This window comes from Cupressus sempervirens, chromosome 11 (genome assembly GCF_028749045.1).
Source record: "Cupressus sempervirens isolate cs-2001-9-10 chromosome 11, ASM2874904v1, whole genome shotgun sequence".
Classification (NCBI taxonomy): domain Eukaryota; kingdom Viridiplantae; phylum Streptophyta; class Pinopsida; order Cupressales; family Cupressaceae; genus Cupressus; species Cupressus sempervirens.
This window is the reverse complement of record NC_143128.1, coordinates 511,425,874-511,446,799: the sequence shown is the minus strand read 5'-3', so window position 1 is coordinate 511,446,799 and position 20,926 is coordinate 511,425,874. Positions and strand designations below refer to the sequence as shown.

Here is a 20,926-nt window from a genome sequence, read left to right as displayed (position 1 = left end):
CAGCATTCAATTTAAAATATTTAATTTCGTATTTCAGCTATAAAACTGAATATAGTTATATGGTAATTAAATGAAAAGTTTTTATTAATGTAATATATAAATACATTTATGATAATTTGTATTACTAAATTTCTGATTTCTAATTTCTCGTTTCTCGTAAGATAGGTTAAAACATGGCGAACACATATATCAATCAGACTTCTCAGTGGTGTAACACTGTAAAGTGTCTTCTCAGCAGTGTATAAAAGAAATATATTGCAGAGAACTGTCTGCAGATTGAAGAATAATTAATATAAACAAAATATTAAAGTACCATTGCTCAAAGTAGTTATCATCAGCATTACATTACAATAAAGCTTTGCATAAAATAAATTTTATTAAAGATTTTAACAGTTAGCATTAAATAAATGTAGATGCTAGATGGAGAACCCTATTTAGGGCTTTGTTGAATAAATCTGGACCATTGATGTTAAATCAATCTTGGCCATTCATTGTAATTTAGCTCCCACGCACACACACATGACTGAAGATACAATTCATTAACACTCCCTTTTAGCCAGGGAGGATAATGAGCACATCAATCACAAAGTGAAAGAATGAGATATCACCTCAATGTGATATTAGATTGTATGGCATGTCCACGGATATCTTACTATGAGATATCCGCCATTAAGATATCATCTCATGATATCAGGAGAATTGTATAAAGACCCTTCCTGGTCTGGTCTTGAGAAGTTGTTATCAGCAATCTTGTTTATCTGATTTCTTGTGTTTTCTTTTTGAATAAAAAATGGATATATATATATATATATGCTTTCAAGTATTTAACAACAAATTCAATTTGAACAATTAACATTCACCAAATTAGAGCCAAATTCTATTATTTAAATTATCAAATGAAATAACATACGGTTAAAACCTGTCTGCTACATGTGATGTCCTGCTGGCAATACTTAAGTGTTTAATTGCAAGTGCAAACTTCCAGCATATACACGGCTTTCCCAGAATAGAGACCACACGCTAATGCAAGTCAACATCTCAATGAAGCTCCTACCTGTAATCCCCACTTAGCTGGCTAGTTAAGAGTGTGATGGCTTTCCTTGCTATACAAACGCAAGTCCTATGGTGTGGTCAGATCCCTGTTGACAGCGAACAAGTAGCCTAGCTCCAAACGCAGTTGCCACGTGATGATGGATTCCCTTATCACCTCACGTAATCAGCGTTTTCCAATTCGAAGGCAATTTGCTGAAGTAGGGAGGAAACGGCAGCCAATTGAAATAATAACAGTACTCAGCCAATAGATGAGTCCAGTCTATGCAGATAATCGACTGGAAAGAGACTTCTCCTAAGTCACAATGACAACAATAGGAGAAGAATTACAGAATTGCTATACAACTATACAACAGCAGCAAAACGCAGAACAACCTTCAAACAATTTTTAAAATTCAAGAAACCATTGCCAAATGATTCCAAAATGAGAAATGTATAATCAAGATGATCTCTCCTCAACAAAAAGCTGCATTTATAGCACAAATTGAGCCATCCAACTTCGCTCTCACACCTTCGGATTAAAAGGCAACTTTATAATAAAAAGTTATAATACTTCATAATATAAAGTACTATGCTTATTAGGTGTGAATTAAATCATCTTTAAGCCAACAAGTTCACCGATAAAAGACTTCAATAAAGAATCCCAAACAAATCAAATATCTAGAATTAGAGGACCATCATGCCTAAACTACTCAATCCAAAAATAGCAACTGACCAATAGTGAGTTACTAAAAATAGTAAGTTCAAAAATAGCAATCTTATGACAAAGACCCCCAAAACCAAAGATCAGCTCACAAGGGTCGCGATAATGAGCTGACAAACCCACACTCTGGAGACCTGCTAAATCAGGGACATTACAGTCCTCCCTCCCCAAGATTGCTTGTCCTCAAGAAATCCAAGTCTAGAATGCTATAGAATATCTTCAGACTCCTAGGTAGCATCCTCATCTAGAAGATTTTGCCACTTAACCAAAAACTCACAAATGATCTTCTGTCGCAATTGCCTTTCTCTAGTATCAAGTATTACTTCTAGAATCAACTCCAATCTCCCTTCGTCATCCAATGGAGGCAAAATAGGAGGTGGTCTTACATGATGACTCAAAGCCCCTTTGAGGCATGAAACATGAAACACATTATGAACTTTGCTATCATCAGGCAACTGCAACTTATATATGCTACCTCACCAACCCGCCGCACAATCCAAAAGGTTCCATAATATCACGGCTTAAGTTTCTCAGCTCCACTCTTCTTGATCGAAGACTGTCGATAGGGCTACATCATCAAGTAGACCATGTCCCCTACCTGATAAGTTCGAGTTGTTCTCTTCTGATCAGCATACTACTTTTGTTGATTCTGTGCCCTATGTATATTATCTTTCAAGGTCCTTACTACATCTTGGCTATCCTGTAGCAACTCCCCAGCACTCGATACTCTACTATCACTACATAACAAATCCACAAAACTAGGCGGATCATAACCATATAGAACTCTGAAAGGCGATATCTACATAGTCATGTGATGAGTGGAATTGTAACAATATTCACATAAGTGAATCCATTTTACCCACACCTTCTGCTGAGAAGAGACATAATTCCACAAATAACCCTCCACCCACTTGTTCACTATTTCTGTCTAGCCATCAGTTTGCAGATGGTAGCTGGTGCTAGGAGTCAACTCAGTCCCACATAATCTAAAAACTCCCTGCCAAAAATGGCTCATAAATCTACTGTCACAATCACTCACAATGGTTTTAGGTAAACCATGCAACCTGAAGATCTCTTTGAAAAATAATTCAGCCAACTGCACAGCTAAATAGGTAGTGGTAATAGGGAAGAAATGAGCATACTTTGTGAGTCTATTTACTACCACATATATACAATCCCACCCTTGGGCCTTAGGCAAGCCCACAATGAAGTCCATGGAGATCCCCTCCCACTTCCCTTTAGGAATAGGAAGTGGTTGTAATAAACCAGAAGGATACGTGTGTTCGTGTTTGTTCTGTTGACAAACCGAGCATTCTCGGACATAATGATGAACATCATCCTTCAACCCCTTCCATGTAAATCTCTCCTGAACCTATCTATAAGTCTTGAAAAACCCCGGATTACCAGCCATAGGAGAATCATGGAATGCCCGTAAAATAATCTTACGCACCACTAACTCTAGAATTAGATAAATCCACCCCTTGTAGATAATCAACTCACCTGAAAGTGAATATCTATCATCCTAAATACTACCATCCACAATACCTATCACCCACTGATCCCTTGCATATTCAGCTCTAATCAAATGCCTCCAATCCTCTGAAACATCAAAAACTACACAAAGATGAGGTCTCCTTGAAAGAGCATCCGCAACTATATTTTGAGTCCCCTTGATATAGGAGATATAAAAATCATAAGATTGTAGCTTGCTGACCCATTTTTGCTGCCTTTCATTCAAATCTCTCTATCCCAAGAAATGTCTCAAGCTATTATGATTAGTTTTAATGCAGAACTTGCTACCCACCAAATATTGCTTGAATTTAGCCAAAGCGTGCATGATAGCTAACATTTCCTTATCATAAACACTGAAAGTTCTCTCAGGACCCAGCAGATTCTTCCTCTCAAAAACAATGGGATGTCGATTATGGGATACAACGGCACCAATACCCTCTCTGGAAGCATCACAATGCAAATCGAAAGGCCTGGAAAAATCAAGCAAAGCCAATACTGGACATGAAGTCATAATAGTCTTAAACTTCTCAAAGCATTCCTATGCTTGCGCTGACCACTAGAAAGCACCCTTACAGATCAAATTTGTAAAGGGAGCATCATGTTGTGAGAAACTGGCCACAAACCTACGATAAAAGGCACAAAGACCAATAAACCCTCTAAACTGTGTCAAGGTCTCTGGTATGGGCCACTCCACAATATCACGGATCTTATATGGGTCCATACGAACTTCATCGGAGCTGATATTATGTCCCAAATAAAGTAACTCTATCATACCAAGAGCACACTTAGACTCTTTAGCATAAGAGGAGGCCTGATCCAAAATACCCAAAACTATATCCAGATGAACCACATGATCATCCCAAGTCTTACTATAAATCAGAATGTTGTCAAAGAAGACCAACACAAACCTGCCGAGTTGACTATGGAACACCCTGTTCATAGTAGACTGAAAAGTGGCAGGAGCATTGGTGAGACCAAAGGGCATGACCAAGAATTCAAAATGCCCACAGTGACACCTAAATGTCGTCTTCTCAATGTCCTGCTCTCTAACCCAGGTTTGATGATAGTTGGACCTCAGATCAATCTTCAAAAAATACTTTGCCCCATGCAATTCATCAATGAGCTCATCAATCCGTGGAATGTGATACCAATTTTAATGGTCTTCTTATTCAACATCCAATAGTCAATGCACATCCAGAGGGTACCATCCTTCTTCTTTACCAGAACAACTGAAGAAGTGAATGGGGACTTACTTGGTCTAATATGCCCTTGATCAAGTAAATCCTGAATGGTCTTTTCAATCTCATCTTTGAGCCTCTTCCGATGGCGGTAAGGAGTAATCATAATAGGCTTAATACCTTCCTCCAAGTCAATAATATGCAATCCTGCGATCTGGTGGCCTACCAGGAGGTAAATCATTAAACACTTTAGAGTGTTTAATCCTCAATTGTTGGATATCAGGATGATATCTTGCCTCCTGAATATTCTTTTGTGTTGGCATAATTATGCACTCTATTGCCCAATCAACAATATCCTCATGACGAACCAAGTGCTGCATACGCCTAAGTGAAATCTGCTTCAACTCATCATTACGGATTGCTTTAAGAACTTGGGGCTGCCTATCCTTAATGAACCTCATCTCCATCTTCTCAGTGCTTAGATAAATATCCTTAAGTGTGTGTAACCATGCCATACCAAGAACTATATCTGTTCCCCCCATGTCTACCACATAAAAATCTGCAGTGAAAGCATATGTATTAAGCTTCACAGGAAGATCTGTAATCATCTTGTTACACTTCAAGGTGTAACCATCAGCTACCCGTACCTATAGGCCCTCGAAATCCTCAGTCTGCATACCCCTCCTGGTAACCAAACGAGCATTGATGAAATTACAAGTAGCTCCCATATCAAATAAAGCGACAATACTTTGTCCAGCTATAAGCCCACGCATCCGGAAAGCCCCCTCCTTCCTCATACTAGATAAGTAAGCCACCTTGAGGTTGGAATCATCCACCTCATCATCAACATCATCACTCCTATGTTGATCCTAATCACAATCTCCAAATGGCTCCTAAAAATCAGCACTGCCATCATCATCATAGAACCACTCCATCATCCTGTTTTCACCCTTGGGCTTCATGGGACAGTCATGGTTGACATCATAAGGACCCCTACAATAAAAACACAACTTCCTCCTCCTCAAATCATTAATTGTTTCCCGGTCCAAGAATGCTGCAGTAAGACACTTACCCTCAATCTTCTCTTCTCTCAGGGGAGGTGTCCTATCCAGGACGTAGCAAGTTTTGAGGCGAACTTGCCTCTAGGTATAGAGGCCTCTAAATTACGGGCCTTCCTCATTGCCTCCTATAATGATGGGGGGTCTAATGACTTAACCCACCCTCTGAGTGGTTCAGCAAGGCCCTCAATGAAAAGCATAACCCTCCTACGCTCAGATATGTCATACACCATCACTAACAACCTCTGGAACTCACTGATGAATGCCTCCAAACCAGCTGTTTGTCGTAACTGAGCCAACTTTCTAAAATAAACCTTAGGATCTTTTTTGTCAAAACGTTCTATCAATCTATCAACAGACCCTTGATATGATATGATCTGATCATGATGGAGAGATACCAAACCATGATACCACTAATCGTGCGCAACTCCATCAAGGTGTAACACAGCAAACCTGATGGCATCCTCCTCAATCATAGGACGCAAAGCAAGGTAGGTGTCAAGCTTGTGGACCCAAGCTCTACCAGTCACTCTCCTGCTCCCATCAAAATGAATCAATGTCATCTTACTAGCTGCTTGCTGGAGCTCAGTATACCTAGGTTGTTGTCTGTCGGTAGCAAGCCTACCCCTGGAATGCTCACACTTCTGTCTCAAATACCTATCAAAACTCAAATTATCCTTTAATGCTTGGGGAAGAGCGTCCAACTCATGAAAATGAGTCAGAACATCATCAACAAATAGAGCGGCATTGGAAGTAGTGCTAACTGTATCTAATTCAGGTCTCAGAAAAGTAGGTCTCTATGGCCTGTCTTGCGCCCCAATATAACCTGTCTTGTCCACCTTGTCATCCATCCTGACATGATCCTCGGTCCTATGCTTGTTGTCAGCCTTGGGCCCCGCATCCACGCGTGACCTGTAGGAACCAACAGAAACATCTCGGTCTCTCTCTCTACCCCGATCCCGAGGCAAAGCTAACTACTACAAGGTGTTGGAGAACACCTGTCATCTGTTGTTGCCCAGCTGCGATATTTTGGAATGATTGCAAGGAATCTCTATCAACCTAAGCATCCGTAGCACGTTGTCCGGACCACTAGAACCACCCGAACTACCCACCATGACAAACTAAATCTCCGGCTCTCCCTCTTTGGGAGGTACATTCTAATCCCGTCGGGTGTAGTGCATTCCAAGCACAAACCTTCAATCACCATCCATATCTCAAGATGCAGACAAACGAAATATTCCTTTGAAAATTCTGAGCCCAATTCCTGCAAGCTAGTAGGAAACTGCTTTGATACCACTATAAAGACCCTTCCTAGCTTGGTCTTGAGAAGTAGTTATGAGAAATCTTTTTTTTCTGATTTCTTGTGTTTTTTTGAATAAAAAATGGATATATATATATATTCCTAGTCTGGTCTTGAGAAGTAGTTATGAGCAATCTTTTTTTTCTGATTTCTTGTGTTTTTTTGAATAAAAAATGGATATATATATATATATATATATATATATATATATATATATATATATATATATACTTTCAAGTATTTAACAACAAATTCAATTTGAACCATTAACATTCACCAAACTAGAGCTAAGTTCTATTAGTTAAATTATCAAATGAAATAACATATGGTTAAAACCTATCTGCTACATGTGATGTCCTATTAGCAACGCTTAAGTGTTTAATCGCAAGTGCAAACTTCCAGCATATACACAGCTTTCCCAAAATAGAGACCACCCACTAATGCAAGTCAATATCTCAATGAAGCTCCTACCCGTAATCCCCACTTAGCCAACTAGTTAGGAGTGCGATGGCTTTCCCTGTTATACAAACACAAGTCCTATGGTGTGGTCAGATTCCTATTGGAAGCAAACAAGTAGCCTAGCTCCAAACACAAGTGCCACGTGATGATGGATTCCCTTATCACCTCATGTAATCAACAATAAGCAATCAGCGTTTTCCAATTCGAAGGCAATTTGCTGAAGTAGGGAGGAAACGACAACCAATTGAAATAATAACATTACTCTCGGCCAATAGATAAGTCCAGTCTATGCAGATATCGACTAGAAAGAGACTTCTCCTGAGCCACAATGACAATGGTAGGAGAAGAATTGGAAAATTGCTATACAACAGTAGCAAAACGTAGAACAACCTTCAAACAATTTTCAAAATTCAAGAAACCCTTGCTAGTTGATTCCGAAATGAGAAATGTATAATCAAGATGATCTCTCCTCAACAAAAAGCTGCATTTTTAACACAAATTGAGCCATTCAGCTTCGCTCTTACACCTTCCGCATAAAAGGCAACTTTATAATATAAAGTTATAATACTTTATAATATAAAGTACTATGCTTATTAAGTGTGAATTAAATCATCATTAAGCCAACAAACTCACCGATAAAAGACTTCAATAAAGAATCCCAAAGAGATCAAATATCTAGAATCAGAGAACCATCCTGCCTAAACTGCTCAATCCAAAAATAGCAACTGACCAATAATGACTTACTAAAAATAGTAAGTCCAAAAAATAGCAATCTCATGACAAAGACCCCCAAAAACCAGACATCAACTCACGAGGGTCGCGATAATGAGCTAACAAACCCACACTCCGAAGACTTGCTAAATCGGGGACATTACATAATGGCCTACAAATATCAAGTCACATGATATTTACCAAGTACTAGGAGTAATGGACTCTGAATATCAATTTGCATGATATTCACTAGGCACTCAAATGTTCATAAGCTATGTGTACATGTATCACTCTATGCTACTTAACATAGAAGTATTATAATCATGGTTTGTCCACAGATATTAAGTCCACCATGATATATCTATACAATACAACTAATAGATATCTATGTGATGACATCTATCTCTCAGTTGATATTGATTTACATGATATAATCTATCATGATCTACTTAGATATCAACCATATGACACCCATCATCATAAAAGGTAAGACTATTGTAAGATCGTCACCTTAGTATAGTAACCATAAACAAACATCAATAAAAGATTGTCACCTTCCATGATGTTTCCACACTCGTGTAGTAACTCATATGACATCCACCATGAACATTTCTATAGGGTGGAATAAAGGATTTCACCTCAAACGTCTCTGTCACAGAGAAGAATGCATTATAGTACATATAAAATAATCATTAATGTTGAGGCTTCCTCTCACTAAATCCTTTGATCCATTACTTCAAGCTTGTCTTCAATAATGTACAAATTTCACTTTAGCAGAAGGCTTGGAGAAAATTCGGTTATCAAATCTTCAATGATAATGTACTCTGCATGAATAGTATTCTAAGTATCCATCTACAGTTTAGGTATTCGCATAAAGACCTTTTAGTCTGCACATATGATACTTCATCTCATGAATCATAGTCCTCTAACTGCTATAGTTTCTTGATCACTGGAGAATCCATCTTGATATGGTCTACTCCCTCTGAATAAATATGATGAAGATCCTCAAAAGTCAACTAAAACATATCCTCTATTTGCTCCCTCTATCACGAAAGCATACCTCGATACATAGCAAAATGAGTGAATGTACTAAACTGTGAACTTATCCTTAGGCTTGGCAACATTAGATATTAAGATAATGTGGTTCTCTTAAGTATGTGTATTAACCTCCTAACCTCTTTGTCCAAGGTTGCCTCTAATGAAATGTCAGGCTCCCCCTTGATGTAGAAAGATATCCATAATCTCATCAAAGATATTCACTTAAAGAGCCTCACTTTATCTAGCATGATCATCGAACGAGTAATGAATCCTAGATCAAAACTTCTTTAGAGCTACTATCATAATATTGAATCCCGAACAATATTTGGTAGCATGCATAATGTACCAATCTTCTTTTCCTGGAAGAACATCCCTGCAAATCCTTGATGGTGTCTCTTGTCTAACATCTCCCCTCTAAGGATAGTTCAAATGGGAGTTGAATATTGTTTATTATCCCCCCCCCCCACCAATGTAAAATTCCCACTCTTATATCGTCAAACAATTTTGCATCACATCAAATATGGAAAACTTCTTTATGTTCTTCTTTTTCTTCTTTGTAAAGAATCATCCCTAGGGATCAAGGAAAAGAACAAGAGTATAATAAAGCAAACAACTCTTATATAAAATGCATGGATATAGTTAATAGATTGACTACGATATGCAAATAAAATTAGTATTCAAGAGGTATAACCAACAATACTTATCTCAAGATGCTCATTAACATCCTTCCTAATAGATCACTAGTGAGAATGTCAGTTCCTGCACTATAACCAATTCTAGGTTGAATGCATTCCTAGAAATTTGTTTGTCCAAGCGATCCAAGTACTCCTTGTTCGAAGTACCACTTGATATTTCTACCCTTTGTAGAATGTGCCGCCTTGATTTAAAATCTTGAGGGTAGATCTCACTATTATACTTGTTTTAGGACAATGACCCTCTTATCATGAGCAGAGTCCATCTTAATATAGAATCTGATCTTTCATCAAAGAAAATGAATTGAATAGCAGTGGAGATGTCGTGTATTTGTCCTCCAATTGCTGGTTATTATCAATTAAATATTTGATTAGTCTAAAAAGTTGATCATCTTGTTGACAGTATTATTTAAAGAATACTCTATATTAAACAAGTTTTACCTGTAGGTTCTTATCAATTTAATCATCATGAGTTCTTGTCCTAATTTATGATGCCATGAAGTTGTTTGCTTATTAAATGATACCATTTCCAACGACTATTATTACTTCCATAAGATCTTCTATATTGCAATATTCTGCCCGCTCAAGTACTCATGGTCTCTACTTGATATGTGTGTAGTATATTCCAATGTCTATGCGTACTCAAATTTGATGTTTGTAGATACTGCATTGACACAATTTTCCGGGCGTGACTGATATGATGAATTTGCAATTGAGTCTCTCTTGACTATGAGCATGTATATAATTAGTTTCTTCCTCGAAGTATAATCTCCAATCTAAAGCTACGTGTGACATCTTTGATCTAGGTCACATCAACAATCCAGTAGACAAGCTCACGGGTTGTCTCGGTGAAAGATCTATTTTCCTCGCCACTAATGGATAATGTCAGTAGTGTCAAACTTGATGTAATTTTTAGTGTCAAACTCAATGTTGGATATAAATAAGCTCTGATATGGCGGCTTTAGTCCTCTGCTTTACTAATTTCCAAATTTATATTATATTCATTCATTCTCAATTTTCAATTGTGATTCCATGGAATTTGGCACCCTGAATCATGAACATTGCATCACCATATACTGATGTTTCTAGCCAGAGTGTAAAAACTTGTACAACTATTGATTGCTTAGTAATTCTCTTTTATCCAGTACAAACCAATAACGACACCTAATTTGATGAAGCATATCGAATTGATCATAAGGTTGTGAACTCCCCGCAAGAGATCCTCTCTTCCTTATGATATCATAGATTATTAGTTGCACCCAAACTTTCTGCTATAATCTGATCGTTTCTTTATTGTTTCGACCAAAGTTTATCTTTAACTATGTGCCACAGCAAGTGTAATGTAATGGATGGCAACATTTATTCATGGCAAATACTTAACAGGATTTCGAAATTAAATGATACAAATCTATATATTTGAGTCACCACAACTCATGAGTCAATCGAAATGCTTTAGTATATTTTGAGATCAAATATTTATCTGCCAACAGACGTAGTTCCACGGCAAATGTTTCAAATCAATTAAAACACCACTTCCCAATAATTTTACCTATTTTTTCCAACTTTATAATTCAAACATCAATTTTGACTTTTTCTCGTTATGGTTTGTCGTGTACACCCTTTGGCTAACTTATATACAAGCTGGCTTATATTATTGTCTCTGCCTAGAGTATGATTCGATGTGTTTCTCTTCTCAGTTGTATACGTGTCATTTCTTATCCTATTTTCTACCAACCATTGTGTTGTTTGTTTCTTACTGCATCGACAGTCTTTGTTGATTCCACCCTATATCTTTCATTATATTGATCAAGCCTTTCTAATAATCTTGGGTGTGGCCTTATCCAGTGTTTATCCAGTGTTTTTAGATGAGAAATACATATATATAAATAGATATATATATATATATATATATATATATATATATATATATATATATATATATATATATATATATATATATATGTCAGAGGCTCAGCATACACATAATCCCCCAAAAGATCCAATATTAATCTGATGATGACCTCAAGAGAATTGTCAGGGTAACCTGGCATTACATAATGATCCTGGGAAGAAAGCAAGTACTTCCCCCCAATGCTTATCCTAAAATCCTTACTAAAAATATATTGTAATATTGATAAAGGTCATCTTGGTGTTCAGAAACATACTTTTATGCCTTTCGTCTGTAGTTAGTTTTAGGAAGTTTCCTATCTGTTTTTTTTGTATTTCTATTCTCAATCATTTCCATTGTGGAAAGATCGTCTTGTATTGTTTATATAAGGGTCCTTCATCTCCATTGTTAACAGTAATTCAATCAATCAATTATCATTTCATGGTATCAGAGCATTTTTAAGGTTTTCCAGTCTGAGGGCAGAATTTCTTTCAAGGGTTTTCTGGTTCTTCTCTACACATAGTTCTTTCTAAAGAGGGTTGCCATTTTTTCAGACATTTTCTGGCGTGTCTTATTTTTGCCTCATTTTTCTGTCCTTGCAACTGTTTTTTTAACAGACAGTTTCTGTGGCACCAGTTTTCACAGCCAGTCCGAAGATATTTTGATGTGATCATCTTCATGTTCCAGCGGCAGTCTTATGCAACCCAGGCTCTGAATCTTTTTGTTCGATTCTGTTATTTCGAAATGTTTTTGCTGAATCACAAATCTCAGCAAATCATGATTTTGAAACCTGTGTTTTCTGATAGAGATGGTTGTTTGTGATTGCTGCTCAAGATTTTGGTTTCTGCTAGTATTTTCTGAGATTTTTCAGAGCTAGGGTTTCTGAGAATTTTCTGGCTTTCCTGCAAATGCTCAACTCTTCAGGTTTTAGACCTGGGTTTTTTCTTTAAAAATGGGATTTTTCTACTGAACCGTAGCTTTTGGCATTTTGAGTGATATTTGCAATAAAATCAGGATTTTCCTGAGCGGGTTGCCTTGGGATAAGTGCTAGAGGGGTTTGCCTAATTTTGACCTAAAAATTAGATTTTTCAATTTTTTTACTAGCTGCTTGCTGAAGGTTTATGACTGATTTGTGATATATTAAAGAAATTAAAAATCCAGCATTGAAGCTTTTTGAGAAGTTGACCTCATTATTTGTGTCATTGGAAAATGGGAGGAATGGCATCATTGACCAACATCATATTGGAAGCACTCAGAGAATATTCTAAGTAATAATGCCTATCCTACAGTGGCATCCAAAAACAAGGACAACTTTGATGAGCGTAACCATGAATCGATTAAGTTGCTGACATTATAAATTGAAGATGAGATGCTTCCAACAGTGTCGTCTGGCAGGACTGCAATGAAGATTTGGACACACCTGAAGAGTCTCCAAGAAACATTAAACAAGGCCAAAGCATTTCTTCTGAAGAATATTTGGTTTTAACTTTTCCATCATGATGGCTGATCTAGAAGAGCATCTTATAAAGACCAAGGATATTCACAATCAACTGGAGGTCATTGGTCATAAGATGGAAGAGGATTAGTGATCATTATGCTGAATAGCTTGCCACAATTCTATGAGCACTTCATCGTAACTCTCAACATTACAGACACTAATGTTAACCTGAAGTTTGATGAACTATGCAACAAGCCAGGTAGAGACAACAGTTTGGTAGCAGCAGTGGTATGAGCATTATGGAGCAGGTGTTTATTGCCAAGGACAAAGGCAAAGATGAGCTCACTTGGAAAAAACGACTAACCAAATCAGACAAGAATTTCAGGAAGAATATCACAAACCGCTATTCTGGTAAATTTGGACATAAACTGTGGTTCTACAGAAAGCAATTGGCTAATCAGAAGTCCCAATCAGTGAGGGGCTCACTAGCAAGCTCGTGTTGCAATGCATTTTAAAGAGGCAACCTTCTTTGCATTCATAGCCATATGACCCACAAATTATGTCTTCAATAGGGTAGTTAGAAGGATGATCATTAAGGGAGGATATTTTAAAAGTTGTGTGATATTGATGTAATTGTTGTCTTGGTATTTAGAAGTTTCCTTTTATGTCTTTCATCTTTAGTTAGTTTTAGAAAGTTTCCTTTTTTTAATGTTCCTATTCTTGATCATTTCTGTTATGGAAAGATCATCTTCTCTATTTAAGGAGCCCGTGTCTCCTTTGTTAACATCAATTCGATCAATCAATTATGATTTCAATCCTTCCACAGCAATCCTAGAGATATCCAAAGAATCTGTGATGGTCATCCACCCCTACTATTTGCACCACAGTATACAAGCCCACTATATTAACATTGTAAAAGGAATTTCTTTATCCATTCAAAACCATTGCTGCACCCATTAAACTAAAATAAATGCTTCGTAGAAAAGATGAATGGAACATTCAGTCATGTTACCTTCTATCTCACCTTTAGCTCTGCTTCACTACTTAAGGCATAACATATTCTTCGCTACTCGATTGGATTAAGTGCACGAACAAAAAAATTATCTCAGCAATTTCCCTATCTCATTAGAATCAACTTGTGGAGCCAAATAGTCACAAGCAGAATATGCCCTGCTTGACTGAATATTACTTGCAGGACTAAGTAAAAGGAATTATATGTAGCGCCTTGGGTCTAAGCTTTATACAACTTCAATAAAAAATAAGAAGCCGCTATAAAAAGGCCACAGGATTTGCAGCATTCAATCTAACGGGATACTCACATATGCTTCAGCAGAAGCATCAAATAAATTGCATACTTAACAAGACCGCACAAACAATTTAGTTAGAAAACCACCCCCTTGTCTCAGCAAGAAAAGCAATGCTATCAAACGGTCAACATGATCACAATATCAAGCATATAGCATGTAAACAATAAACACAGCAGCAGCCAAAAGGAAGTTGAGAAGAATGATGTAATTAAAAAACTTTTTTTAAAAAGGCATAATCAACACATAAGATAAGCATCATTAGGTTTCACTAGAAACCAACATACTCAACTCTCATCATCATAGGTTATCACACCGACAAAAACAAAATGTTTTCTTACACTCTATAATCCTTTGCTGTAGGGTTTAGAACTATAACTTGAGATATTAAAATCGGGATATTCTTCTGACATTCAGTAGACAGACATAACTTGTAATGTCAAGGTTCAAATTTCAATACATAAATTCACAAACCTCTACAACCAACAACTGATATTTTCACATGAAGAACAAGAAAACATTAATTCATGCAAGAATCAAGAAGATTGTGTCTACATAGATTTGAGAATTTGAATCAGAAAATAAAAATTAATGAGTTCCAAATTCAACAGGAAGTTGCAAACAAAATCAAAAAGAACATTAACAAATCCTTACAAAGTTCACACTAATTACTGCAAAACTCAACCATGGTCCATAACAAACGAATTTTACAGCAGTATTAAATTTCCATTTGAAATTAAAGAACTGGCACAAGAGTCTATTTAATATGACAAAGCTCATAACATATTTTGGGCACGTATTGCTTCCAATGACTTTTCAATTTTAATGTGCAACAGTTAATGGTTTAGAGCGAAAAAGATTCAGTCTTTCAAAAATTCAGTTATATGGCATCTTAGCAGTTCCATAGATGTTTAGAAAACTGTACATATTGCACTTGAAGATACTAACATTAATGCCTATATCTTTCAAACTGAAAAAAGAACAGGATATCTGTATAATATTTATTGGCAATCCTATTTTTCATTTACATTATTAGCTTCAGCTAATGTCAAGGGCAAAGAAAGCAACTTGCCAAAGAAGGGATCTATTGTCGAAAACTTGTTTTGGGACATCACGTCCGCGCATTGTAACCATGTCCAAAAATATGGCCTTGTTTTCACAGCATATAACAAGGAAATGCCGTCCCCTGGTGGAAGCAAGTGGCCCTCCATAATGAGGGAATTGCTGACTAGCAGCAATTGGACCTTCCAAAGCTGCTGCTCGATTTAGCCAAGCTTGCCAATAGCGAACATCGTCATCATAAAACGCAACCTGCTTCACACTTTATTATGATCAAAAAGGAAGTATCAGCTCCACAAATTCCCTAGTATTTCTACATTAGAACAGAGAATCCCTGTCCACATTAGTGTAGATAGCAGTAACATATTCATAGAAGAGTAGCATACCTTCCGCCTCGCATTGCTTCTGTAGGTTTTGATTTGGGCTCTGCCAGTAAAACAGCTTAAGGTGAATAGTCTGTTATAATTCCCATAATGTAGAAATTACAAACATAGCTAATTTAATCAGAATGCTATCAATCCTAAGCCCACAAAGGCTCAAATGTTATACCATTTTGATAGGATTCTAAAGGCATCTATGTTTATCTACTTTTGAGTAAATATGCATGGGCCTGAGGGAGAGCTGTGATATTCTCATCAAGATTAGTAAATATCCTCTTCTTCAGTCATCAAGAACATTTCTGCATCGCTAGCACTAGCCTACTACGAGCAACACTTAATCCTTTCAAAGTAGCATACTGTGTTGTTATGAAGCTCGACTAATATTAGATGCTAACAAATTTCTGTACATGTATAAGCAAAGAAAATATAGCAATCACAAACATTGATTGTTGATGATTCTCACCATATGCAGAAACCAAGTCATAGAGGGCCACTAAGTATAGACAAAGGGCCACCTTTCTCTCAAACTCCTGATCCAAATCTATCTCTACAGTGCCCATAGCATCTTTGTCACTGGAAATAATCAGCCTTGGATTTCCCTTACGCAAAGCCATTTTTGGCATCCCAAGATGTATTTTATAGGTGGTTTACAGTTCATTTTGTTTTTATAGAGATTCAGTGATTTGTTTACTTGAAAGTTTGAAATCAACCTTTTGAAACTTATTAAACAAAAGGGTCACATTTAAATGTCCGTGTGAGATGTGTGCCCTGTTGTCCATAGTACTAAAATACTGCAAAACATCCATCAATTGCTTTTGTAAACATTAGCTGCCCCACTCGTTGAGTGATTTTCTTTTTATATGTTCTAAGTACTTGTAGGAGATCATTTGTTGAAGCTTGCTTCTAAAGGCCAGTACGGAGACTCTAAATATCACTGAAAAGAGCATGGAAGTTTCTCCCAAAAATTCAAAGTAACAAAAAGATTTGCTTTGCTAGGATATTTCAGTGGTAGAATCCTTCCAAATAAATGACAAAAACTTGGGTCCAAAAATACTATGAAGTTAATTGTTAGCATGTATTTTAGATAGTAACCTTTCAAAAAGTTTCTTCTGTTTTGATGTCAAGGCCAAGTTCAATCATGGCCTATAGCCATGTTACCAGGTTCCACCAAAAACACCCCCCATCCCCATACATTTGTGGATAAAGTTTGAACTCAGGCAGCAAGCTGATTATCTACTGAGTTCACCATGGTAGACCGAGCAGGACCTTGTGAGTAAATCTGGGCCAAACCTAGAGGGATCCAAGAGCTACCCAAACAAAAACAAAAAAGTTTTGTTTTTTTTTAACATCTTAATCAACAAAAAAAATTCTGCATACATAGTGTTTCCATTAAGGATAAAATTGTGAAAATGGCATATGTCATAAAGGTCTGTCTCGTTTCAAAAGCCTTAATATGCACTTGGTGGCAGGGACTTTGTCGCTCAACTCAATCTCATATCACAACAAGGAACATGCTAAGGGAACTGCCACTACACTCAGCAAGGGGTGCTGCCCCTCAATCGAATATGAAATCATTTGTTGAAGCTTGCTTCTAAAGGACAGTATGGAGACTCTAAATGTCACTGAAAAGAGCATGAAAGTTTCTCTGAAAAATTCAAAATAAGAAAAATATTTATATCTACACGTGATGCCTTATTCAGCTTAATGAATATACCAACTCTATTATTTGCGTTGCTACGATATTCTGGTGGTAGAATCTTTCCAAATAAATGTCAAAAACTTGGGTCCAAAACTACTATGAAGTTAATTGTTAGCATGTATGTAGTATATTAACCTTTAAAAATGTTTCTTCTGTTTTGGTGTCAATGCCAGGTTCAATCATGGCCTATAGCCATGTTACTAGGTTCCTGTAAAACACCCTCCATCCCCTATAATATGTGGATAAAGATAAAATTTCTGCAAACTTAATTTTGCCCTTAAGGATAAAATTGCGAAAATGGCATATATAAAGGTTTGTCTCATTTCAAAGGCCTTAATATGCACTCAGTGGCAGGGTCTTTGTCGCTTAACCAAATCTGATATCACAACAAAGAACATGCTAGAGGAACTACCACTACACTCAGCGACGGGTGCTTCTCCTGAACTGCACTAAGGGTGTTGCACTCAAATCTCCATTACAATTGCTGCAATTTAAACCTATTGAGATACCACCCCCAAACCCCCGCAAGGACCGGCTCATATCCCAAACTCTTATTAGGAACCCTTGTCATATAAGAAACTTGATTACACTGGGGTGATGATTAATTGTTATCAAACTCTGGAGTGTGTTGATGTAGACATTATTATTGAGCAACTTGCCAAAAAATATCTTTAGATGAGGCAAGCTTGCACAATATGTGGTTCTAGTCGAATTGAACCAAATATTAAACTTTGATGCTTTTCATGAAGAACAATATGATGATTATTAAATATTGATTGTAACTTAATTATGTATTGATATTTGAAAAATCATTAAATTTTGAATATACAAGTTATTTAAGCTTTCAAATTATGAAGTATTTTAAAAATATTTATATTGACAATTATAAAAACCATGCTCAAATGATAAACACCTTGGTGTCCATCTAGAGCCAACAATAAACTTGAAAGCACTAATGTTAGAACTGCATGGTCAAATGACAACAAACTAATATTCATAATTAAAATGATATTAAATGCAAAATAAGTTATTCTCTAGGCAATGGAACAAAAGTAAACCATTGAGGGCATTTAATTTGCCCTCCTCATCCTCTAGAGGCTATCCCCAAGATGTACATATCTAATATAAGTCGGTCTCATTGTGGCAAAGAAGCAATTCAGTCTCTAGGCCTGAGATAAAAGGCCAATGGATGCAATTGATGTAAATCATATTCTCTAGCTTAGTTGACCCAAGTCAACTCATGTGTAGTGAACAAATATAACTATTAACCATTGCAATTCTGGCATGCACAAGAAAACCATATAAACTATGTCCAAATTGTAGCTATTTCTTCTCAAAGTCATATATCACCCTTACTATGACCATGAACCCGCACATATGTCAATATCATTGGAGAGAGATCTCTTCATGGTCTCTTAGATGCCATACCACTTTATAATCAAACAATAGGGAGCCAACCTAATTTAGCCAATTTAGCCATCAATGGATATAATGGCAGATAACTCTTCTTCTTTTCTCGTGTAAAGATTGAATTTCTATATGAATAGCTGCATGAAATGACAAAATAGACCTTCTCATTATAACCATAATAGATAGTTTCTATTTCTATTTAATGGTTATCTATTGTGATCTATTGTAAATATTAATATCTTTCTAATATTTAGTTTTCTTTTAGTTAATTGTTAGTTATCTATTAGCTAAAATAGAATGTTTCTATTCTTGACGATTGTTTCATAAGGAATCGTCATTTATTCTTTTGTATTTATTGATCTACTGATCCCTGTTAATTATATGCAAGTATTTAACCAATTACTTACCGTAGTATGGAATCAAAGCATGTACTTGAAAAATTCAAAAAAAAATTCATCTTCCATCCGAGAAGACAGCGTCTAGGCTTTTTTAAACCCTTTGTGTTAGATCCATGCCCAGATTTTCCTACTCAAACTGCAAAATTCACCATTTTTAAAGCTTCCTTGGAGCTGATAACATTTTTTTGGAAACCCTAAACTTTTCTACCAAATCCAAAAAACATTTACAAATTCTTGGTGGATTTTTTGAGAGCTCAACTAGGTTGTCATTCGTCTTTTCTAGGTGCCTCGGTTTTCGTGCCTAGATTTTTGAGGCAACGGATCCAAAATCCAACAACATATTCCTTTTGAGTTTTTCGAGCTCTCTTCTAGGTACCTCTTCATTTTTTCTAGGCCTTCTAACATTCTTCCTCGAAATACATGCCTTCACATTTTCATGTTTTTTCACAGAAAAACGTGCTATGGCATCTTTCACAAATATTATGCTCAAGGGAAATCGAAAATTCAATGGTCGGGATTATGGCACATGGAAGCAGCGGATGGTAACAATCTTTGAATATTGGAATATTGATCAAGTTGTTTTGGGTGTTACACAAGTCAAACTGCAAAAGATACTGATCAGGATACCTTTGATCAAAACAATTGAGATTATTTGTACCTAATGATCAACTCCCTCAAATTCCATCTAGCAAGATAGCTACCAAGATATAGGAGCATCTCAAGAAAATTTGTAAGTCTTCAGACAAAAGAGGGGCCTTCTTTCTCAAGAACATTATGTTTTCTATTATCATGGATGAGCGAAAATCACTCTAGGAACACCTGAATAGGATTCAAGAAATCCATGATCAATTGCTTGCCATTGGGCGCAAGATGGAGGAAGAGGACATTGTGGTAATAACACTCAAAAGTATAACCAAGTCCTACAAGCATTTTGTCGAGACTCTCAACATCACTTCTATTGGTGTCTGTTTCAGCAAGATCGGTGGAAACAACAGCTCGATAGCAGTTCCATCTCTACCTCATAGAACAAGCCTTTTTTGTTGTATCCTTTCAGAAGGATAAGGGCAAGTCTCATTCACAGCAGTCTTCTCAACGGAAGTGCTCTTCTCCAGCATCAAAAGGCTCCAAGAAAAAGAACATTCAGTGCAACTACTGCCACAAGTATGGTCACATGAAAGTTGAATGTCAAAAATGCTTAGCTACCCAATATAAGCAATATGGTTAAAAGAAATGTAGATCATCTCAAGTCGTCTACCTAGTACATTGATTCAAGTGCCTCTCATCATTTCACCCACCACAAAGATTGATTCACTAACTACCGGCCTTTTCTAGATTCGATTACTTTTAGTGGAGGGAAGTGTAAACTGTTGTCAGCAAAGCACTATTCAGATTCAGTCTGCTAGGAGGAATCTCGTTTTCCTCAATGTGTACTACGTTCCAGCAATGGAACTAAATCTACTCTCAGTCAATCAAATGTTGCGACAATCCACAATTGGAAGTCACCTTCAATTCACATCAATACCATCACTGATAGGGAGACAGATTCTTGTTGTAGTTGATCTTGAGGATCATGGTCTTTTCAGACTAGTTCATTCCAGTGATGCTCAGGACATAGCTATGGCTACTCAGTGGTTTTCTCTCAGTTCACT

The 20,926-nt window shown here is 36.7% G+C and overlaps 1 protein-coding gene across 1 annotated transcript in view; it reads right to left on the bottom strand.

The window, feature by feature from the left end:
- Positions 1 to 20,926, bottom strand: part of LOC149530601 (Transducin/WD40 repeat-like superfamily protein) — a 190,479-nt gene that overhangs the window by 107,549 nt on the left and 62,004 nt on the right. The window contains exons 3-4 of the mRNA XM_089809563.1: positions 15,777 to 15,816; positions 15,404 to 15,652 (exon numbers count right to left, since the gene is read on the bottom strand). Of these exons, the coding sequence (XP_089665689.1) occupies positions 15,404 to 15,652; positions 15,777 to 15,816 (289 nt within the window). The remainder of the gene's footprint in view (positions 1 to 15,403; positions 15,653 to 15,776; positions 15,817 to 20,926) is intronic.